This window comes from Peromyscus californicus, unplaced genomic scaffold (genome assembly GCF_007827085.1).
Source record: "Peromyscus californicus insignis strain IS unplaced genomic scaffold, ASM782708v3 Scaffold_15__1_contigs__length_86483966, whole genome shotgun sequence".
NCBI classification, from domain to species: domain Eukaryota; kingdom Metazoa; phylum Chordata; class Mammalia; order Rodentia; family Cricetidae; genus Peromyscus; species Peromyscus californicus.
In genome coordinates, this window is record NW_026294447.1 from 41,133,267 (window position 1) to 41,157,893 (window position 24,627).

A 24,627-nucleotide genomic window follows, 5' to 3' on the forward strand; every position below is an offset into this window, starting at 1 on the left:
ATATCTTTAACCTGTTCACAGTGACAGCAGGTCAGCTGACCACTTGATTACCCGACAGACAGCTGTGCTTCTCCCGAGTGACTGAGACTACAGGAGCAGGTGTCCATCGGTTGAACAAACACCTCTTTTTGGTTATGTCCGTCCCGTCCCCCGCCAACAGGATTTCTGTATGTTGTGGCTCTGGTTGTCCTGGAACTCACTTTGTAGACCAGGCTGACCTCAAACTCATGGAGATCTGCCTGCCTCTGCCTCCTGTGTGGTGGGATTAAAGGTGTGTGCCACGACCGCCTGGCTTTGGTTATGTTTTAACTGAAATGCACACTATTTCACATGTAAATCTGAACTTATGAGTTATATTCTTAGTCCACGAGATTTTGTAAAATTGTGCCCCCCAAAACTCCTGTAATACATATTTGTAGGCACAGGCACTAAATTTTCTAGAAAAGAGTTATAGGAGACGATTGTGTTCCCTGGGGATTTTGAGCCTTTTAACCCGGTCTGGTCTTTTTTATCATCAATACTTATTACTCTTGTTTTTATAGGTTGGGATTGCTTTGTTCTTTTTTGTTTCAGCTGGCAATCTTCCTGTCCTTTCTGTAGATCTGTATAAAAAAAATCAGTGAACATACCCTCTCTGTGGCATGCCACCATACTAAATCCTAGACTGCAATCACTGAAGACCAGTGCAGCAGACAGCAGTCTGGGACAGCCCTGGCAGAGTCGGAAAGCCGCCTCATGTTGGCTGTGCATAAGTAAGCCAGGCAACTGCTCTGTCTCTGTCCACGGCCAGCCCTAAGCCAGGCAACTGCTCTGTCTCTGTCCATGGCCAGCCCTAAGCCAGGCAACTGCTCTGTCTCTGTCCACGGCCAGCCCTCACTGTGAGCTGGTTAGAGTATCTGGCAGGAAGTACAGCGCACTGACTCTTGCTACCAAGGAACTTCAACCAGTGACATCAGAACCAGGGCACTTACATGTGCGTCTTGGTACTAAAGTTGGCAGCTTTGACGGGGACACGTAACCCACTGCCTAGTTAGATTCTATTACACATTCAAGCACTCCAGGCTATTCAGAGAAGAAAGCTCTGTGGCATTTTTAACTTCTGTTTCACTGTTGGAAGAATGAGAAGTACAGTGACTCAGCTCTTAACTTCCCTCCATCTTCTTCTTCTCACGGTATTGGTTTGAGTATCTACCAGGCATGCGCCTGACTTAATTTTGATTACTGTTTCCAAGTGTCGAGTTAGATCTCACTTTCCCTGAATAAGAAAACTCCTGCACCAACGATAAGTGCTTTAGTGCTAAGAACACTGAGGAGTGCTACTTGATAACTCCGCTAATTGCCTGGTCTACACTTTTCACCCCACCTGATGAATTCATCTGCACTTTACCTGGGAAGAAGGGGAGACCTTGTGTCCCCCAACTTTTAATCCCTAGGCCCGAGAAAGTGACATAATTAGTATTTTTTACTAAGAGACCCAGCTCACTTACATTTGCTTCCTGTATGTACTGTAAGAAATAGACGACACCCAATTTGCAGAGTGCAAGGAAGACAGGAACTTGTGCATCTGGACTAGCCTCGGCTGCCATGTCATAAAAACGTTTTGCAAGGTGAATATCCTACAGTGCAGAAAACAAAGGGAAATGCATTCTTGTCAAAATATACAAAAAGTATTCATTTTGTTCCAGAAAAATTGTCCTACCTTTCAAGAGTCCATTTAAAATTAATGTCTCCTACCTAGAGGAAAACCCCAAGCTTTACCTGGGTAAAATTTCTGTAATTATCTAATTAAATAATTTTGAAAATTTAAAATCAGGAAATGTAACATCAGATTTTATGTGTAGACACACTGGATTCAGGTATTCGCCTAACACATAATATTCCTGACCCAGAGATTTCCAAGGAAAGCCTTTAAGTTTCAGGCTAATCTTTGACTTAACACTTTAGTCAGTATAAGCAGCTCTGGTTTAGTTCACACTGGGTAGGACATTCATGAGTCTCCAGCTGGTCCTTTCCTAGAGAAGTAGGGGGATCTATTTGGGGATCTCTTAACTTCTACTACATGGTTTTCTAAGACAGAAATGCCTGGGGTCAACTCTGTGTTCCTGTAACCTGTCTCAGCAAAGGACCGCTCCAGCCTAACAGACCTATCCTTCCTCAATGTATTGCCCAGGGTTGGGAAAACCTCAGAGAACACGAGCTGCCTTAGGAGGAGGCTGTTGTACTGACTGATACAAACTGCCACAGGGGACTTGCTACAATGTTTCTGAAGAGGGTGACCCCAGTCATGACCAATTCTGCCCCATGATGGAAGGAGAACACCAGAAATTACATCCTCCATACAGATTGAAACAGAAGCAGTTACTTTCCATTAGTCCTTATTCTCAGTCTTCAAATGTGTCATTCATTAAAAAGAAAAGCACTTTCAATTAACAGTAAAAGTACGGTTAGTATCCAATTGAAAAAATACAAATGTAAACATTTTTTGACAACTGAATCTTTCAAAACCTTGGATCCAACTTTATTGCTACCACAGACTTTGTGCTGTGGATGATTTAACAGGGTAATTCAACCATATCAAACCACATCTTGAATTATATTTTCCAATCATCATCAAGTTTCATACTTTGGTATCAATTTACTTGATGCTGGACTGACTTTTCTTGTTTTTCAAGACAGAGTTTCTCTCTGTATTCCTGGCAGTCCCGGAACTCACTCTGTAGAGCAGGCTGGCCTTGAACTCACAGAGGTCTGCCTGCCTCTGTCTCCCGAGTGCTGGGATTAAAGGCGTGCGCCACCCCCACCCGGCTCACTGGACTGACTTTTGTTGGAGCTGTTGTTTTGAGACAATGTCATGTAGCCCAGACTGGCCGGAAGTAGCTGTGTACTCGAGGAAGACCTTGACCTGATCCTCTTGTCTCCCCTTGCTGAAATTACAGGTATGTGCCACCATGCCCAGCTGCACTGATTAGTTTTTAGTAGTTTTTACTTCATTTACAAAGTAGGAAAAAAATGGAAACGGTGACTAGGATGCCCTATATATGACTATATCATGCCATTTGGAATTATTATGAATTTTGTATCTGACTACTTATTCTTAAAAGCTGAACCCGGGTTCCCTTTCTGAATACTCTTAACTTTTATCGTAGTGTTAGCTCCAAAGTGTACAAGTAGTAATGCTTCCTGAAAATTCTTTTGTGGTATATAGGCAAAAACTCAGAACCATTCTAAAGAAAATTAGATTTCATTAGGAAGGTGAAGGCATCAGAAAATAGTTCACCAGTAGAAAAGATTCGAATCCCTTTCAAAGTGATTCGGAAGCAACAGCGTTGACTGATGGTAGATACAGTTCCTGAAACAAGAGGCTACCAACAGGGCAGTGTTACCCAGAATGCAGCAGTGCTCACACTCACATGTGTGCTGGAACTGAGATGCAGTGACAGAGACCCGCTTCTCCTCCTGTGGCCCCAAGTCTGACAGAATTCCAGCAGCACTGCTTTCAGTGCAGTGCAAGCATCTCCCCTTGTCTCAGCGACGCCACCCGAGTGCCAGCTCTGCCGCCACGCTCACCTGTTTAATGCCTAGGCCCTTCTCGTGCATGTAGCCCAGGTTAAACATAGCTTGGGCACTGTGCTGTTGCTCGGAAGCCAAGCGGTAATGAATAAATGCAGTCTCGTAATCCACATCGGTGCCAAATCCATAGAAATGGTAGTCGCCAAGTTTAATCCTAGCCACAGTGTAGCCTGAAACAAAGTCAAAGGCAAAGTGCTGACAAACGACGTGTGCTCAGAACAAATGAGACTTATTTTATACACAGGCTCACATGACACACCATTTTCATTCGTAGTAGGAAACTTTAAACAGATCCCTCAGCCAAGTTCTAAAGTTTAAGCATTTAGAGTAGACAGTCTTCTGCAGAAAGCACGTGACAGTCACAGAGCAGGCAGGCCGGGTGGGGGGTGCTCTGTCTCACTAATGCCACCCTTCAAAGGACCATGCTCCACGTATCACGCCATGTGAATCTAAAACAACTGTCCAGCTTGAGCACTGTGTAGACTGGAGAAGGAGAGGCCTACTGTGGAGAGCAGTACGTGAGAAAAATATGTTAAAGAAAACGTAGGGGAAGGTTAAGAGTTCTTTTCCATTTCAGGCTGGTATTCTATTACATTCTCCAGGTCTCAATTTATACAAGCAGCTGGCCTGAAGCTAAACACCAAATGGTGATGGAAATGTCCAATCAAGGACTGGCAATTTAACCACTCATCTAGGAATGAAGACTGGTCACAAGCAAGATAAGCAATGGTACCTCTGAGGGTTCATGAGAGATGAACATCAACAGAGTGAAGAGTCCTGGGTAAGACTCTCATTTCAACAACTAGCCACTCACCTTGTGAGGCGGCCCTGTTCCAATGCAGCAAAGCTCTGGGGTAAGTTTCATTCTCACCTACAATGGTTGCTTCTCCTACGGGAAAGACGTGAAACAAAAGTCAAGTGTTTTCATTTGCAACCCAGGGTGCCTACATGGAGCACAGCCAAGAGGAGACGAAGCTAGTGTGGGCCGTAAATAAATATCAGAAGAAAAGATACTGGGTTCAAAGGAATCACTGGTTCAGGATGATGGTACATCCAGAAGCAGGTTTTAGCCACAGCCAAATACTGAGACTAGTCCAGGGATCTGGGGTAGGGAAAGGGCAGTTCTGCATTCAGTTCATTTCTGTAATGTATTGTCGAATGTGGTTACAGCTGCAGCAGGACCCAAGTGGACCTTACTCTGGTCTAGGATGAAGGCCGCGTTGCTTTGTGCCACTTCATAGCCCTGCTCGGCCAGCAGGAGGTACTGGATCACCGCAGCATTGTAGTCCCCGTCTTTATAGCTGTTGTAGGCAGTCATCAGTCTCTCGGACCAGCGGCCTCGCTCACACACGTTCTTAAACAACTGTGCGAAGAGGAAAAGCAAAAGACATGACGTGCTAGAAAACCACCTCTGCCTCTTGGCTGTAGCTGATTAAGTTTGCTCCATGACTTGTTGGCAGCTGGCTTTCCTTACCCTTTGGAAGCAAACAGACTGCAAAAAGACCAGCAACCTACAGATTATTTACCGTGGCGGGGGGCAACTCTAGTGATTTCTGTGTATTACAGGTATTAGCACATCTTCTACCTGAGGAGCTGTTCGTGAGGTGAGTCCTATTAACGTCCCCATTTTATAAGTGAGGACACTAAATAAAGCAAAGAAGGATTTCCAAAACGGTGCTAAGCTTTTACCAGTGTTCCTCCAAGGACAGGTGTGAGAGCTAACGGGAAGCAGTCCCAGTCAGGAGATGCTGGCTTTGCCCTTTGCTGGCATACCTCCTTCAAGGACCCTTTAGTTTGATTCTGTGTATCTGTGAAGAGCTACAGATACTGTGGAGGCCTACACTGAGCTTCGCACACATGGCTAACTTCAGGAACCAAGAGGTAAGCTCGACAGTATACATAGATCTCCAGCTTCTTCCCTCAGAATATCAATCCTAGTGAGCTGAGTGAGCTTCTGCCATGGGAGAAATCAGGTCACGGGAAGCAGAATGGAAAGGGCAGGCCTTTCCAGGGGGCAAATCCATTTCCCACAGACAGGCTGCAGACAAGCCCTCACCTCCACCGCAGTGTGACAGGATCTCATCACCCCTGTGCCGCTGGCATGCATCTGTGCTAGGTTGTAGAAAGCCAAGATATGGCCTCCTTGAGAAGCTAAATTAAAATACTTCAAGGCCTGCTTATAATCCCTCTTGACTCCAATGCCATCTGCAAGACAAACAAAGCAAATGAAAGGTGAGCAGTCTTCAACAGCATTTAGTGAGGCACCAGAGAAACTTTCTCTAAGAGGAATAAAACTAGTGAAAGTCATGCCGGGCGGTGGTGGCGCACGCCTTTAATCCCAGCACTCGGGAGGCAGAGGCAGGCGGATCTTTGTGAGTTCGAGGCCAGCCTTGGCTACATCGAGTTCCAGGAAAGGCTCAAAGCTACACAGAGAAACCCTGCCTCGAAAAACCAAAAAAAAAAAACTAGTGAAAGTCAGAATTCTTATCCAATAATACACGTCAATCTCACCAATGCAGATTAATATATTAATGTAGATTAGTACAAACTGTGATGAGAAGATGCGTAAGTAACTGAATCGGTAGAATAGTAAGTCACCAGAATCAAGCCTCCCACTTCCACACCCCAGTGCCATCTAGTGGAAAGCTAGTTTAGATTGTTCTAGCCATCACTACCGCTCCGATGATACCTACTGTAGTACATAGAGCCAAGCTGCAGCTGCCCATCCACCCAGCCTTGCTCAGCAGCTTTCTGGAAGTACTTGAGTGCCAGGTCATAATTCTGTAGAACAAGATGTCAAATGGTAAGAAAGCACGGAAGACTGATACACTTGGAAGTATAGAGGCATTCTCGGTAAGAACAAAGTATATATATTCTCAAAAGACCACTTTAAAAGGACCATCTTACGATTTTAAAAAAATAGCCATTAATGCTTCAGGGGAGTTAGGGTCTCATATTATAAAGAAAAGCAAATAAGAGTTTCGTGAACCAATTTATATGTTTGCTCTCAGAAAGCATAAACACAAATAGAATACAAGAGTAGGAATTAAGAAAAACTCTTTTTACTAACCACCTTATCCCTTTAAACCTCAATTTTTCTAATATTAAGTAAGGAATATTATTTTCTCCTTATTTGCTCCCTTCCTGTCTACACTACAAGATGTTATGTTCTTAGATCCCATATATTATATGTAACCATAGGAAAAATTAAACACATTACTCTGAATTTTGATATCCTAATGACCAGGAGTCAAAGTTATCACTGTCTTTTATGTTAGAGAATAAATAAATATAGATAAGTTTTTAAGACCCAGTTCTTAGTTTCAGACACAGAAAAGTATGTTGGTTGGAATAACATCAGGATTCAGGGACATCTACCATGAGACAATGGCCAAGGACAAACAAGTGCTTGTAGACACAACACTGACATTTAGGAGGTGACCTGGTTATGAGACAGAAACCTGACAACTAAGAACTAAAGTGGCTTACTAAGGTTCACTCTTTGGAGACACTTGGCTTTCAGCGAAGGACTGGAGAGAAGAGAGGCAGAAGCTAGAAGGAGCAAAGGGCAGAAGGGAAAGCCTCTCTCTTCTAAATAGAGGAGACTTGAATGCCTTCTTAGCGGTGAGTAAAGAAGCAGGCAAGGAAGAAAGTCCTGGAGCAATGGGAAGAGTGCGGAGTGTAGAAAGCAGACACGAAGAATGAGAAACAACTCTAGCCCTCAGCTGTCCCAGAGACGGAGCTGGCCTAAGAAGACAGTCAGGTGAGATGTGAGGCACGGCACGGGAACAAGCCGACTCAGAGACAGCAGGAAAGGGCTTGGCTGCCTGCAGGGAGGGCTCTGAAGGGCTGGACAGGGAGCTACTGAGGAATCCCTCCTGCCCGCACTGGCTGACTGCTTCCTAAACTCAGCATGCCACACACACACTTACAACTTGAACTCCTCTTCCATAGAGGTAGGCCATTCCAAGGCCGCTCTGTCCCACAGGGTTGCCCTGTAAACCAGAGAGATCGGACAACGTGAGAAGAGCTCATCATAACACAGGGGAAGAAAATGACTCCAGTTATAAGAAATAATCTGAAGCATACTGAAATATGTTTTAGCTTCCAATTAAAACAAACTTTTCCCTTCTATTCAGAGTACACATAACTTGACTTTTAGACACTAGAGGGCTATCAGTTTTGTTTTCAAAGATTAAAAATCCTAAATGACTCTAGGTTCAAATCTGTGACCTGACTTAAGACCATCATGAATTTATGACACAAATATGACTAACATATTTCACCAAAATTAAAAGCAGGTCACATCTGAGTTATTTATTTATTGGTCACTTCCTGTCCTAACAGAACAGGAAGGGCAATGCTATGGAGCAGAGTCAACAGTCATACATTTACAGCAACAATGCTACTAAGTAGTAATGACACTTAAGATTAGTTTTGTGGCACAGAGCAAAGGCAGTATTTTGAGATGCAAAATCGAAAATTCTAGAATTCACCCAAACTCAGAGGGATGGATGACATTAAAAAAAAATTGTGTCACAGCATCCCTCAGGAAAACACTCAATTGATGCTGTGATGCACATACAGGGTCTTAAGCATCCTACATGTTCCCCCCCCCCCCCCTTAAATTGTGTATCATGGTTATCAGTAGTACTAGATTTTGGAAGCTTTTAAACTGACTGAGGTGGGGTATGTAAATCCCAATTTCATAGCTTAAAAACCTAATCTCCTGGTTAGGAAACACTTTGAAGAAATGTAAACATAGTTAACATTCACCCACCTAGTTCCTAAAACAGAAACTGCTTTTATTGGGAAAGCTTTTCCGGTCAACTCATCAGGTATCTGTAAGCACTTCCAATAACTTAGGGCACGGGTTGGCTAGGACTAGTCCTCCGACACAGTCCATTCGTTAAACACTAGTAACACGGTAAACAACACACTGAGTGGCAAGTCTCACCATGTCAGCAGCCTTCTTGAAGTAGTGAAGTGCTGTCTCGTTACTCTGAGGCACGATGTCACTTCCTTCAGAGTACATCTGGAAAACAGACCTCAAGTTCACACGGAGCTGTCACCCTTTCTCCAGATCACTTTTTTTCATTTCTCATCTCATTTTCATTTTTATTAGCTCTCACGGAATTATCCCACAAAGTTTAGAATTCTCCATAGGAAAGTGTAGAATTTAAAGCAAACATTTATTGGTAAATACTTACATATTTTTTAAGTACCTGGTTTTCTATTAAATATATGACTTAGGTATAGATTTGAATATATAAAGCAGTTAATGACTGCCTCAAGAAATCTTAAAACATTAAAAAAAATTACATTTGCTTGTGTGTGCTTGTGGGTGGGCACGTATGTAACGTAGTACATGTGTGGAGGTCCAAGGACAACTTGTTCTTCTCCATCCACAGTCTGGGTCCTGGGGGTTGTCTTTATCTGCTGAACCATCTCACCAGGCCAGGAAAAGAAACCTTTAACCCAGGGCAGTCAGGTGGCTAAAATTTGGTTGAGACCAGATGACTGATCCCATTAGTACAAACAGACTGTCGAGAGTCACAGTGTCTGCTTTCCCCTTTCCTCTACCAGGCTGCCCCAGAAGAGGGTATCGGACCTAAAAGGTAGGTCAGGGAGATAGCTCGGTTGGTACAATGCCTGCTACAAGCATGAAGACTTAAGTTAGAACCGAGAGCCCAAGTGTAAAGAAGCTGGGCACGATGTCACGGACCTGCAGTCTCAGGGCCTGCAAAGCAGACAGGCAGATCCCAGAGCATCGCTGGACGGCCAATCTGGCCTACTTATAAGTTCCAGGCCAGTGAGAGACCCTGTCTCAAAAATAAGGTGGATGATGCTCAAGACTATGTTCTGGCCTCTATATATAGGCACACACATGTGCATGTACACCTACACACACATGTTCCATGTGTGCACATACACAAAAACAACAAGTGACTGAAAGTTATTTAACAAGGTCTAAACACTAATGAATTACAGGATTAGGTAAGACCTTTGAAGAAAGGAAAACAAATGGCCAACACTGCTTCTCATCATATCATATATAATAATATATAATATAAGGAAACAGCACTAAGGTTGCTTTTAGATCTAGGATTAATTAGTAATTTAAGGAAAAAGTAAAACTGTTGGAAATAAAAAGACTTTAAATCTTAACAGAAATAGACGAAGAAAAAAGATTCCTGTGTTATGATGCTGGAAGGCTGACATCCTCACAGCACCACCACAACACAGTTCATGCTGTGTAACACTGGAATGCTTGCACACAATGTTCCAGCTCCCAGTTAGCTAGCTATGGTCATGTGGTGAGTCTGGATGAGACTTTCCTATCTGTAAAATCCTTAGACTCCACCTGAACTTCCTTACCTTAGGATCTGGTTAAACAGGAACAACTGTCAGTTTACACTGTATTAATGTTAAAATAATGAAAATAGAGTTCTTTCCTGACACAGAATCTATTCATTAGTTTTTAGATGTAAATGTTTCCTTGCTCAAAAACACAAAACAACAACAACAACAACTACACTGAGAGGTGCTAACAACTATCATATTTAAGACAATGAAGAGATCTGCACACAAATGCCAAAAAATTCTCTTACTCAAGCATGAAAAGAAATAGACAACTATGAGTCTTAGCAAAAGCCTGTGTACCATGCAGCAGTACAGGCCTCATCACTGCATACAATCGATATAATACTAGCAGCTCAGACAGTGGATACACTCAGGAGCAAATGCTGTGTCTGAGTGGTCTGAGGAAGTGCTTCACACCTTAAGACAGGACAAGATCCACTTGCACTGGAAATTTTATTTTGCTGTTACTTAACATAACTGCAGGGTATACAGTACCTTTCCCAGGAAGGCCATAGCATGTGAATTGCCAGCATTTGCTGCTAAGTTGAAGTAGTCAAAGGCTCTCTGTAAGAGAAGATTTTATAAAAATACTGAGTTTTTAACAGAGTCTGTTTTAACCAAAACATGTATTTCAGAACACCAGGAAAAAAAAGTCTTATTATAATAAAACATCTTTAAAAACAAGACTATCCAGTTATCAGATTTCAAGCAGAAATGTATGTATCTAGAAGTTTTTATGACCACAAAGAAATGTCTTGTGTTCCCTAAAGTTCAGGTGAGAGGACATCTTTATTACAGGCAGTGTGAATAAACTTTAGGCAGCTCAACTTCATATGTCTACTTTACCACTGGTACCTGGGAGAAAGGACAAAAACTAACAGACATTCACAGGGCATGGGGCATATTCTGGAGTACAATTTCTTTTTGTATTACTTAGAGAAAAGGTGTTGGCTGTATTTAAAGTCATATAACTAAACTCATTGGTGCTGGAAGACATTACCACCCCTCTCAACTCAACATTACCATAGCTGACTTTTGTTAAGGATCTTCTACCGCTGGTTAGTCCTCACCCCTGTTCATGATTTAATCTCTTCCTTTTCTAATCTTTCTCATTCAAGTACATTCTCCTAATCTATTATAAAAAAAAAAAAAACCAAAAAATACAAGCTGCATCTTTTCTTCAGAGTTTCAGCTTCTCTTCAATGAAGAGATGAGCTACTTCATTCACAGCGCAGCTTCTCCAGTGAATCCTCTACAGGACACCACTCCATTCTACAAGCTTGAGTGCCTTCCACCAACTACTTCCGAAAGGAAGCTCTTTAAGCTACCCATAGCCTTCTCACGGTGAGTAGAAGTCTCTCCCCTCACTCCACTTCTAAGTGGCATCCGACATAGTCTACCTCACTCTCTGGGAAACACTCCTTAGCTTGGCTTCGCATGCACCCTTTCCTGGCTTCCTTAACCCTGTCTGAACCTGCGCTATCCACAGCCACCTTTGCTAGTTCTTACTCTATCATCTGCCTTCTATACTTAAAGTTCTTCAAGGTGCAACTGACAACGCCATTCTCATTTATGTTCTCTAAGCAGCCTTATCTACTCTACGGTTTCACATGTCATCTAGATGCTGGAACTTCTAAATTTATACTTCCTAGCACCAAACTAGTCTAATTATGGAACTCACAAAGCATACGTTAAATCCATCTACTAACTGCCTATACCATGGTTCTAGTCCACATTTTTTTTTTTTTTTTTTGGTTTTTCGAGACAGGGTTTCTCTGTGTAGCTTTGCGCCTCTCCTGGAACTCACTTGGTAGCCCAGACTGGCCTCGAACTCACAGAGATCCGCCTGGCTCTGCCTCCCGAGTGCTGGGATTAAAGGCGTGCGCCACCACCGCCCGGCTCTAGTCCACATTTTATTTTCTCTCGCATGAACCTCTGGAATGGTCTCCTCTTTGATTTCCCTGATTGATGGTATTTTGGGTTTCTACTAACTCATTCTCCACATGGCAGCAAAAGTCAATGTTCTCAAATCTGATCGTGCTGGCTCTAAGAGTCCCTTGAAGTGCAGAGGTTAAGTTGACAGGAGCGAGCACCACCTGTCTCAGAACTACATTATATCCTCTGACGTCAGCACCATGGGCATACCAGCCCTGCTCCCTTCTGCCCCAGGGCCCGTGCACACAGTGTCCCTTTTGCACTGGAATGGCTCAACCTCCAGTGTCAACATGCCACCTTCTTCTCCCTAAAGAAGTCTTTGCTGACAGCTGGTTGCCCCCTTCCCTTACTTATTATAGCCCTTGATTCTGCTTTGAAACAGAATTACAACTTTAAATGCTTGCTATTTGTTGGTGCAGTCATTTAAAAACTAACCAATATTCCAGTGGACTTGAATCTTCAGTAAGGACAATGACCAAAGCTTTCTGTCCAGTACTGTATTCTGAAAACCTGGCAGTGACTGGCACATAGTAGGAACAGAAATATTTGCTGAATTAATGTAAACACGTGCTGGAAAATCCTTTTCTTTCTTTTGTGAAGCTGGTGAAACATCCTCCCGTTGTAGAGCTGCTTTACAGGTAAGCAGCACACAGCACAAGAACATTCCCAGTTCTTGCTATGCAAGAGCTCTGGGCCAACCTACCTCAGAATCCTGCTCTCTCATTACTTTTGGTAAGTAGCAGTGTACCTCATACATTTTAGTGACCAAGAGACAATGACAGCTGCCACAAGCTGCCCGATTAAAGAAAACCCACAGGTGTTTGGCACAGTTAGTGATACGTGTTTTTGTGACAATTTAATTCTTAAAGTTGAAATAACTAGTTAACTCGTAGGACAGCAAAATAAGAGTCCTATGGGTTTGACAAATACTTCTGGAGAACTTACTATGTGCTAGGCTCTGCTGGAGGCTGGAATAAAGTGGTAGACAAGGCTGACATGACTGTGCTTTCTTGAACTTAGGTTGGAGCAGAGGAAAAGGTTACATAACCAATTAATTTGCTCTGGACAAGGATCACAAAGAGCACATATTTTTCAGGCATCCTTTGTCGTACGTGACCTTTCTCTGGAGTGGGGATGGGGCTTAAGGGAGACCTTAGAAAATTCTGGGTGCTGTGACATAGCAAGAGGCTGGAGAGGCACAGAGGCTGGAATGAGGTCTTGGAGGTCATGGTAAAGGGCAAATCTTGAAGCTACTGGAACCCACAGGGCCAGCACTGACAAGTTTTTGGTGAACCACAGGATCAGGGGCTGGGTTTACAGAAACAGACAGTGACCTAGAAGCTGCAGGTGGCAGATGAGTCACACAAGTGACAGGTGTAACAACGGAGAGAAGGGAAGAGATGAGTTATATTTAGGACAGAGAGCAGGTAAAACTTGGTGAGCAGCTATAGATTGCACTGGAATGGTTACATGCTTCTGATTTCTAATAAGTAACATCTTCCTCAGCCCTATAATCTTTAAAAGGTATCCCTTTTTTATGGCTTCCTTTGCTCTTTGAGAAAAATTAATTTTTAATTTTGAGTATGTGTGTGTATCTGAGTGTGGTATGTGTACCTGAGTGTGGTATGTGTACCTGAGTGTGGGTAACTGCAGGGCCCTGAAAAGTATCAGATCCTTTGGAACTGGAGTTATAGGTAGCTCTAACCTGTGGATATGGGTACTGGGAACAGAACTCAGGTTATTTGTAAGGGCAGCAAGAACTCTTGTGAGTCATCTCTCAGACCCAAAAGGTGTCTAAGACTCACTTCTATTATAGACCTATAAAAATCAAGATGTGCATGCATGTTTGGGGCAGTACTAAGAGCTAAGTTTAAGAGTAATAAGATCTGGAGCTGGAGAGATAGCTCAGCAGTTGAGAGCACATGCTGCATTCTCCCACAGGACCTGAGTACAGTTTTCAGCACCCACACCTGTAACTCCAGCTTCAAGGTATCTGACATCCTTTTCAGGCTGCTGCATTGGTACCTGCACACACACACACACACACACACACACACACACACATAAAAACAGTGAAATCTTTCTGGCCCTTCTGAGGTCTATTCATGCGTTCATCGGCCATCAGGTAGGTCTTGAGAGTCCACTTGTGACACAGGTTGAAATGGGCCTCATTAGCAAAGACCATCCACACAGCACCATTTTAGGCTACAGTGCAGCAAAGCCGAACAGTAGGTGGTTACCTGGTGATTCTGTTCTACTCCGCGCCCTCCGTGCAGGTGCAGTTGTCCCAGGCCAACCTGAAAAAACAACAAAAATGATGTACACGTGAAAGTGAGCATCTGGCATACAATGAGAATCAGACCAACAGCTGGAAGGAAACAGGCTCTGTTCATCATTCAAAAGACTAGAAATCTAGTCCTTAATCCTGAGTAGTTATTCTCTTATAGTTATCCTCAAATTTCCAAGAACTAAAAAGGGATGCTTTAAAACAGTGTTCTTCTGAAATCAAGAGCATTCTTCTGTATACACAGGCAGTGTTTGTGAGTGTATGCATGTTCACATGGATGTAAGGGCACAGGTGTGCAGGTGCACATGTACACAGGTGGAGGCCTGAGCTCGATATCAGGATTCTTCTTCAACTGCTCTCCATCTTATTCTCGGAGGCAGGTTCTCTCAACAAGATCACCCTAGCCAGTCAGCTTGCTCTGGGGGTCTTGTGGCTGCTTTCTGAGTGCTAGACCTGCAGGCAGGAACCACACCCACCCGGCATTTGTGTGGGTTCTGGGCACAGGAACTCTGGTCACACACTTGTACAGCAAGTACTTTATCTATGGAGTCATGACCCTGGTTCCTAAAAGGTTTTAGATGAATTATGCTGAACTCAGTGAACATGCTCTAAAGGAAATACTAAAGGATGCTCTTCAGTCAACGAAGATAATTATCCAAGAAGCTTAGACATGAAGAAATAAAAACAAGAAAAAAACAAATCTGTGAATAATTTTAAACTAATATGTGTTGTATAAAAGAAAAATGTGAGGTTCACAAAACCATGGAGAATTCAACCATGCTCAGCATATTCTAAGGTCTCCGTGTTGTCCTGGGAACGGTGATGTGCTTATCCACTGGACTAGAGAGGCGGAGCTGTGGGGCCATCTCTAGGTACCATGAAGAGGGCCCGACTGTCCTGCTCATGGAGGAGGAGAGGCAACGGCAGAAAGTACCAAAACAAGGCCAAGAAAGCAGAGGAAAGGGAGTGCAGAAGAGCAAGACAAAGGGAACAAGTAACACAACATTTAAACCAAAATATACCCAGTGCGGAAGAAAGACTTTAAAATGGACGGATAGTTGTCTTCTAACTTCCACAAGTAACATTCAGATTTACTTTTCTCTATAGTTTTAACTCAAGACTTCCTTCTGTGAGCCTGAAACTATTCTTAGTACTTATTACTTATTTCCATATATCTCAAATAGCTGCGATTGTAATAGGAAAAAAGGTGTTGAGAATGTGGGATGTTCTTTTTCTAAAGGACCCACTGGTGACTCTAGAATAAAGCTAGTAATTACTCAGAGCAAAGACAATGTTACTCACAGATGTGGGTGCTTGGCCCTCCCTCCCGGATTAAGTAGACAATGCAGTAGACATTCCCTGATGCCGACACATACCTGTGCTTGGACGTCACCCTTCTCAGCTAGGAACTGGTAATACTGAATCAAATCTTCTTCCAGCATCCCACTGTTCATCCCCGGGTTTTCCACTTCATCAGGCAGCCGTATTCTCTGGACCACAGAGCCTCCAGTTAGGGAGATATCGCTAGCAACTGATGGAGGGGGACAAATAGGAACGGGAGGTGAAGTCAGAGGAGAAGGTAATAACTGTAGCAAGCAGATGCTGACAGACATGGTGCTAAGGGTACTATTTCTGTAGTAGTCTACAGGTGACAGCATAATAACCCATTAATAAATCAGACTTCCACTACAACATGTTTAAGAACAAAGTGTGAAAGGAATGTCTTTCTTGATAACTAAAGTAGTTAAATGATAAGTACACTTCAGAGAGTCATTTGCAATATTTGAACTACTACAATCAGAACATATATATTTAAAATGAATTGCACTTTATTTCTAGAGGGTGAAAGAGAAAAATAAAACAGGTACCATGATTGGCAACAAGGCGATAATGGGTCAGTGCTGACTCACAACTCTGGAGGACTCCGATGCCGGCCCAGTACCGGTAACCCTGTAAGACACCTTCATGTGAGAAGACAACACCATAGGGTTCTGTGGTGTTCTTGTGACACATAAAGTCAACTACACTCAGAATACAATTCTGCTGTCCTTCGATCCATGTACTCCAACAAGCAGTTTATAGCTAAGTATAAGACAAGAATGTTCCTAGAGCAACCAAGGGAGTGCCACGAACTTTACGAATGAAGCATGTATGTAGTCCTCATCAGTTTTCACTCAGAACTAATGTCAGCTTTATTTGGGACATAATCTTAACAAGAATGAGGTAGTTTCACCACTAACAAATGATTACAGAATAAAGGGGAAGGCTAGCTGATTATAAAGAACATGAAGCAGGAAGGAGCTGTCGGGAATCAGTCTGCACGGACTCAAAACTTTGTAAGCTTTAGCAGTCCTTGGTGCATTACTATAGAGCCACATGTATAACACGGTCTGATTCTACAGTCATTGTTTAAGAAAGTGGGTGATTTAAACTATTTCATATACATTTGCCACATAAAATTGTTTCATATTTCTTAAAAATTTATCTGAGCCAGGTGTGGTGGTGAAGGCTGGTGGATGTCTGTGAGTTTACAACTCTATAAAGAGTTCCAGGCCAGCCAGGGCTACATACAGAGATCCCTGTCTCAGATCTATAGCAACACCACCAAAAGAAACGTACCTAAAAATACATCTGAAGGTGGTTTTCAGTTACTCTCTGAGATATGTCACCACAGATTAAACAAAGACAACACTGAACTCAGGAGGAGAGATGCTTAGAAAGCCCAGCACCTCTGCTTTCCATTTCCTTCAATTCTTTCAGCGGCTGAGGCCCAGGACAGGAGACCATTCACGCTCCTGGGCATGACTCGGCTATTCTGCTGGATTCCTATCTGTCCTGCTTATCAACTCCCAGCAGTCTACTCTTTAGGCTGTCTCTGTCTACCTACATATCCAATTTGATCTTGACAATCACTCGGTAGTTGTTTTTGAAATTATCTATGATTTCCCCAGCTGGCCGGAAGACTAGACTACCGTTGTCTGTCCTGTCAGTAACAAAATCTGGAGAGCCTTCCCAGTGCTGGACTGTTCTCCTACTTTGAGTTTCATGTCCACCCAGTCCAGCCTTTACATTCCTGCAACAAGGAACTTATATTCATTGAAAACATAGTGTCTACAATGTACCACAGGTCATGTGACCTATCCCAAACCAAACACGTAAGAAACTTAAGCTCCATAGCCCAAAAAGAAATTGGTGGACAGATTCTGTATCACTAAGCAATGTAAGTGATCAATGCTATCAGCTTATACACAGATACTTCAAGAGTCCTTTATAGGACAGTTTTGTATAGTAGGTCCTTCATCAGTTTAAATGCAAAATCTCTGACCATTCAATCCAAAAAATAATTCTGATAAACAATTCCAATTTACATAAATGTTTATCCATGTAGATTCAATGTGTTATAGCCATTAACAAGAATCTGCTGGATGTTTACCTGAGGATTTGATTGTAAGCAAATCTCAGTCAGAAGGACTGGAAAACTTATGGCCACTGCAGACACAGATTTCACCTTTTAATGTAAGTTGTCTTAAAGTTCACACTTACCAAAATCATATGGGCTATCAGATTGCCTCCAAGAGCTCCAAAAGTGTAATATACAAGAGCCTGTGAAAAAGCAGATATGTAAATGAACACAGGCCAGTGCTTACTCAATTCCAAATCTACTATACAGTAAGACTTCAATAACATTACCTTTGCCTGACTTGAGTTAACACCAAGTCCGGAGGCGTACAGAAAGCCAAGAGCCTGAGGGAAAATTGGGAAGAGTAAATAGTCTCGCTTTGGTGAAGACACACAGTTTTACACAGAGAAAAGATTTGAGTACAACTATGCATGATGGTTCAGTTGAAGAGCCAGGGAAATACACTCAGCCTTTTACAAACCACATAGCTAAGTGCAACTCTAAACAAGTCATCAAGTTTAGTCAGAAGGTTAAAGGAAAGTTAATAAGGTATTGACTAAAAAAAAAAAAAAAACCCCAAATAAACAAAAACAAAAAACAAAGCTGGACACATTTAAAGATGGTCCTTACTTCATTCTTTTTAGCTATTATGAAGATAAAGTATCTTTTGGGCCATTCTATCAACATATTTCCTTCTCTGTAGGAGAAATGAAAAAGTATAAGAGTGTCCCAGGATAAGCAATCTCAGGAGTGAAGAGACATCAAGCGGTTGAGGGAGATGGTCACTTTGCAAACCACGAATTCCTAAGATAGCCACCACCAAACCATGTACTGAGGTGACTCAGCCTTCTCTTCTGTGCATTATCCTGATGACACACAGTGATAAGGGCAGAGTGGCAGGTCACCCACAGTTCAGCAGCCCTTGCAGTTAGGTAAGACAATGATCCTAGATATGGCTGCAAAGGAGGTCAACTCTTGCCCAGGAGTCACTGTTTGCAGGAAAGCAATCTGGGCAGAAGAGCTCAATCTAGTCCGGCAGGCAGGGCAAGAAGTACTGCTCTGGGGGGTTCTGCTTGCTGCCTCAGCTACAATCGACTAGCACAGAGAGAGTGCTTGGTGGGGTATGAATGCAGAGACACTGCAGAGGTGGACGACGCCACGAAAATGCTGCCTTAAAGACTTCAGTGCCTCTGAAGAGAATGCATGTATGTCTACAGGTCATATGACTGAAACAAGAAGGGAAAAAGCTTCAGAAAGAGAAGAACAGTTAAGATCACATCTGTTTACAACTAAAAATGAGACCAAGAAAGAGCAGCAGATTCATTAAATATTCACAGAAAATAATGGGTATGAACCTGTTACCATAAAGCTTCAAGAGGACTGTATCCCACATGCTTCATTCTATTATGGTTGGGGGAAACAGGCATTTTTTCTAGGTTGCAGGAATGATAATTTAAGAGGAAAATGTATCTTTGAAAATAATTTCACAAATATGCATGTATTCCAATAACATACTTTTAGGCATAGCTCATATTTTGATTAAACCTGAATTACCAAGCACAATTTAAATAAACAGGATAGTCAACTTAAACATGTATATATGTATGTATGTATGTATATATGTATGTATGTTATGTGTATGGATGCTTTGCCTGAATATATGTCTACGTACCATATGAGTGCAATACTCTTACAGGCCAAGAGAGGGTGTTGGCTTTTCTAGAACAGGAGTTATAGTTGTGAACCACCTGGTGTGTGCTTGGATGAATCCTGGTTTTTCTGGACGAGCAGCCAGTGCTTTTAACAACTGAGTCATCTCTCCAGTCTCCATCACACGGCCTCTTAAACCTAGGTGCCAATCTTTGCATTCTTTATACTATTAATTGATAACATAACGAAGATGTGTTTTCAGTGCATATAGTGCAATGTGGTACTGAAATGCACTTATTATGTAGCCTAGCTAAAAACAGTTGTTTAAGTTTATTAGCCTTTAGCTGTGGTATTTGGCTTATAGGAAATACAGATAGTAGAAAAATTAATGAATGGATGCTGTCATGACGACAAATGCAGGCAGGACATTATATAGAAAAACTGTATCTTTTTTTTTTGGTTTTTTCAAGACAGGGTTTCTCTGTGTAGCTTTGCGCCTTTCCTGGATCTCGCTCTGTAGACCAGGCTGGCCTTGAACTCACAAAGATCCACCTGGCTCTGCCTCCTGAGTGCTAGGATTAAAGGCGTGTGCCACCACTGCCTGGATGTATCTACTTCTAACACAGAAACAAACCAATCACCCAACCAACCAATCAGACAAAGAGCCACATTATAAATATCAACTTAAATGTAATGTTGTGATGGACACTTGTTTCAACAAAATCAGGATAAAGAAAAATTTGAGCTCAGTGCTATAACAATATGTTAGGGGTATATACAGGATGGAAGGATGGAGAGAGAGGGAGGGAGGGAGAGAGGGAGAAGGAGGGAGGGAGGGAGGGAGGGAGGGAGAGAGAGAGAGAGAGAGAGAGAGAGAGAGAGAGAGAGAGAGAGAGAGAGAGAAGTGTAGTACTAGGAGATTGGACCCAGGGCCTTGCACATGCTAGGCAAACGCTCTTCTCGGCTATATCCCCAAGTTGGTAAACTACGAATGAGAGAATGAATGAGTAAATAAAGTATCACATGAGCATATGAGTAAATGAATTCCCATCACTTCCTGGGACTCTATTGAGCCTTAAATTTGAGTTTTGATGGGGTGAATATCATAAAGTTTCTGCTTGATATTTCCCAATGCTGCATGTGCCCCTCATGGGCATGTGGCTGCCTGGGAGCTGTCATCACCAGGCTGACAGCATCAGGACAGGCTATGCCAGCCCTCTGCAGCCTAGGAAAAAAATCAGGGTGGAGGCGGAAGTGCTAATGAAAATGCATCATTTTTACATAGCTATAAAGTTAAAAAAAGACATCTAGATCGGACCACTGTAAGTCAGGAACCCTCAGTTTCTGCATGGAATAAATGTAAGGAACCAGGTTAGGGAAGCTAAGTCATCCGATTGGGCCTGGTGCTGTAAGCCTGCAAGGCCATCTTCTCAGGAGGCTGAAGGAGTATCAAGGGTTCCCTGGACTGTTGCATGAGTCCTAAAACATTTTGTTTTACTTTTTACAAAGATATCAGTAATGGGCTGGAGAGATGGATGGCTGAGCTGTTAGGTGTGCTTGCTGCTGTATCACAGGGCCCAGAGTTCAGATCCCAGTACCCATGTGAGGTGGCTCATAACCACCTGTATGTATCTCCAGATCCAAGGGATCTGATGCCATCTCCTGGCCTCCGAGACACCCATAACACACACACACACACACACACACACACACACACACACACACACACACACACACACACACACACACCACACACACACATATACACACGTGCACACGCTCTAAAACTAACAGACACACAAACAGATTTAAAAAAAAATCAAGCTTAACTTTGGAGGAAATACTGTGGAGAATGATTTCAGATAAAACAGAATTGCTGCTCTACAGAATTGCTCATATTTCATATTTCACTCTCTATAGATTTAATACTGCAAAACTACAAAAGAAATTGTGGTAAGATGTAGCTATAAAATTATCTTCATTGACCATAAATGTTCTTAGATGAAGGAAAATAAGTACCCAAGAAAATAAGTAAAATGGTCTGTCAAAAAATTAGTATTTAGAGGTATGTTGTCATCCTGTCCTCTATTGTTGAAAGAAGTGAGGATATAGAGAACAAATTGCTTATTAGAATTGAGTGCTGAGTATTGGAGAGATGGCTTAGCAATTAAGAGCATGTACTGCTCCTCCAGAGGACCTGAGTTCAACTCAGCATCCATGTCTCTTGGCTCCTGCACTTACATGCACAGACATACACACATCGCATTTCGTTAAAATAAATTAAAAAGAGGTGGGGGCTGGAGAGATGACTCAGTGCTTAAGAGCACTGGCTGCTCTTTCAGAGGACCTGGAATTGATTCTCGAACCCACATGGTGGCTCACAACCATCTGTAACTCTAGTTCCAGGGGACTGGACATGCTCTCCTGACCTCCTTGAGCACCAGGCACACAAGTGGTACACAGACACACATGCAGGCAAAGCACTCATACATACAAACAACACCTCCCCCCAACAACCCTCCCCTGCCCCCAAGAAAAATACAATAAAGACCAAGTGCTGTGGCAGACAGAGGTTCTCCATTGAAGCTGCACTTACAGTCTGTCCTTTGGGAGAACCTTCCTCAGTCAGTCTCTCAAACATCTCTTTCGCTGCGTGGACATTCTGGGTGAGGTAGTCACCAAACAAAAGAGCATAGGACACTCTCTCCAGGGCTTTGGTGTGATTCATGCCTGCTGCCTTTTGAAGATATCGATATGCTCTTTAAACAGAAGCAATCAAACAGAAAGTCAGCTGTGTTTCCAGAACAGCCATCAAAAGATTTTTCATTACTAATGTACCGCAATTTTCTTATTTTATAATAAATTCCTACATATTACTCCTACTATATCATGTTATTTATATATGTAGAAAACATCCTGGACAGTTTGATTTAGCTAAGGGGCCAGTTTCCCTTATGTCTAGTATCTTGAAATTATCTAATTACACTAACAATGACTGAAAAATCTAATGATCAGGTTAACAAGATTTGCAATGGAAAATTGTAATAATGCCAGGTAAATATTCAAATAACTCAAAATTTTCTAACTCTATGCATAGACTAACAAAGCCAGCAGGAATCAAACAGACATAAAATGTTAGAATTCTTTTGGAGTATTACATTCTAGGTGAACACTTCAAAGCAATACAAAAAAAAAATCAACACATTTGGTGACAATTCCTTTTGTTTGTTTTATGTTATTTTTGAATCTGGAATAGTGCATTCATTCTTAGTTCCTAGAACCAACTACAACTTTAATCTACTATTGCTATTTTTCTCATTGATCAGTCTTATGGTCAATATGTGTAATCTTTTCATCCTAATGAGTTAAAGTCTGCTCGAACACATTAAGGTTTCCTGCGACAGCACTTAAGAAATCTCATGTGTCTCTGGCCACATGATCTTAAGAAGAAGCATGCAGTGACTGGCCTCAGCGAGGGCCTGTGCCAGGGGAAATGGGCCGGACGGCGCGACCTACTCTCTCTTCTGGCTCTTCCTATTGCTTCCATTCAGTATCTTCATCGCAGACTGATAAATCATCTCTGCTTCCTGCATCTGCCGTCTTTTCGCAGCATCCTCTTCAGCTGACAATAAAATGACACACGCATGAAATGAATGAATTTCATTTTCTTTTCTTTTTTTCTTTTTTGGTTTTTCGAGACAGCGTTTCTCTGTGTAGCTTTGCGCCTTTCCTGGAACTCGCTCTGTAGCTCAGGCTGGCCTCGAACTTACAGAGATCCGCCTGGCTCTGCCTCCCGAGTGTTGAGATTAAAGGTGTGTGCCACCATCGCCCGGCGAATTTCATTTTCTAGTACCAGGCTTACTCACTGTTTCAGGTAGGAACACAAACAGAGAAGGATCTTTCACTATTTCCAAACATGACTGTAAAGACAGCTGAAATGTGCCTTGTACTGACAAAGACTTCTGAAGTCTACCAAAGTCACTTCCTTTTAGAGACAGCAAGACCAGGCTGCTTTTGAGCACATTTTTGTGTTAGCGATGATGACTTTTAAAATAGAATTCAACTAAAACTTCACATTCAATGCTAACTTCAGCTAAATAATAACAAAAAGCCACTAGAAAAGAACAGCCAGAAAACAGCCATCACATTCAAAGGTCACATGCTGTAGATTTACAAAAGTATTTAGTTATCTAATTAAAATCTTGAAACTTGATTCTTATTAAACATAGATCTAATTTAGTGTACAATGTTCAAGTTTGTTTATTTTCTCTCTTCTTTTTCTGAAACAGGGTTTCTTGTACCCCAGGCTGGCTTCAAACTTCGTATGTAACCAAGGATGTCCTTGAACTTTTGATCTGGCTGTTCAGAGTGCTAGGATTAAGGCATGTGCCACCACACCAGTATATGTGGTGCTGGGGACCAATCCCAGGGCTTTGTGTACGGCAAGCAAGCACTCTATTAATCAAGCTTCATCTCCAGTCCAGCTCATTATTTTTTCATACTTATTAAAATATAACACTAAAAAAAAAAAATCATAGAACAGTTGTGGGTTTAAAAAAAACTATTTTGCTACTTTAATGCAACGTTTAAAACAGAATGTAGAACTCGTCGTAAGACAATAAGTGAATTCTTTTTGTAATAAACCTGGCATATTGAACTAGTCATGCTGGCCTGCATCTGGAGATTTGAAGCTGTCTTCTAGGGACAATCAGGAGTCTACAGCCACGATATTAGAAATGGTATCTGGTATCCCACTGCTATGGCTCCCAAACAGTTTTCCAGCAGAGGGCAGCATTGACCCACAGGGTGGTTAGCTCTACTACACATGTCAAGTGTTACATAAGCATAGCATATTTCACTCAAAGCCTTTAAAGACGCTAATTTTTGGTTTTCTTCTGATCAATATGAACCTTTGCCATCACAGTTAGCTTCCATTACTGATGAACTGTTTTGTATTAATTAGTTCAATAGCCTGCCTCAAGGATTTATGGAATTACCTATGAATCAATGAGACTTAAGTGTGAAAAGGCTGAGTGACAGCCTGAAGTAAGTATATTCCATGCTCACAGCTCTCAAGTTGTTCCTTAAGGCTGTGACCATGTCACCAACGCTGATCCATGTGGAAAAGGACAGCTAGAACATGCCTTCCAAATGCTGCCCTAGACAGAAAGCAATGTGGCATGGCCCAACTTGAGCAATACGCACTTTCGCAGAAGCCCCACTTCTCATCTGTCTTGTAGTCATAGGTTGTGGCACACCACAGTCTGCCATCTTCCCGCCCGTCTGATGTGCACTCATCATATTCCTTATCCAGGAAAAGGAAAGGGAAGTGGCAGGGCTCCCCGTGCGCCGTACCTTCAATGGCAGTCAAAACTGAAAAAAAAAAGAAACATAAGGCTAAATATGATCACCTTTGTGATGC

The 24,627-nt window shown here is 42.3% G+C and overlaps 1 protein-coding gene across 2 annotated transcripts in view; it reads right to left on the reverse strand.

The window, feature by feature from the left end:
• Positions 1 to 24,627, reverse strand: part of Sel1l (SEL1L adaptor subunit of ERAD E3 ubiquitin ligase) — a 46,391-nt gene that overhangs the window by 4,436 nt on the left and 17,328 nt on the right. The window contains exons 4-20 of one of the 2 annotated variants that reach the window (XM_052738701.1): positions 24,561 to 24,578; positions 22,722 to 22,827; positions 21,802 to 21,964; positions 17,846 to 17,899; positions 17,699 to 17,758; positions 16,024 to 16,105; positions 15,532 to 15,686; positions 14,109 to 14,165; positions 10,429 to 10,497; positions 8,528 to 8,605; positions 7,503 to 7,565; positions 6,264 to 6,351; positions 5,627 to 5,775; positions 4,768 to 4,933; positions 4,385 to 4,459; positions 3,568 to 3,740; positions 1,488 to 1,616 (exon numbers count right to left, since the gene is read on the reverse strand). In XM_052738701.1, the coding sequence (XP_052594661.1) occupies positions 1,488 to 1,616; positions 3,568 to 3,740; positions 4,385 to 4,459; positions 4,768 to 4,933; positions 5,627 to 5,775; positions 6,264 to 6,351; positions 7,503 to 7,565; positions 8,528 to 8,605; positions 10,429 to 10,497; positions 14,109 to 14,165; positions 15,532 to 15,686; positions 16,024 to 16,105; positions 17,699 to 17,758; positions 17,846 to 17,899; positions 21,802 to 21,964; positions 22,722 to 22,827; positions 24,561 to 24,578 (1,685 nt within the window). Of the gene's footprint in view, positions 1 to 1,487; positions 1,617 to 3,567; positions 3,741 to 4,384; positions 4,460 to 4,767; positions 4,934 to 5,626; positions 5,776 to 6,263; positions 6,352 to 7,502; positions 7,566 to 8,527; positions 8,606 to 10,428; positions 10,498 to 14,108; positions 14,166 to 15,531; positions 15,687 to 16,023; positions 16,106 to 17,698; positions 17,759 to 17,845; positions 17,900 to 21,801; positions 21,965 to 22,721; positions 22,828 to 24,410; positions 24,579 to 24,627 lie in introns of both variants that reach the window. The other variant, XM_052738700.1, reaches the window with a different exon arrangement.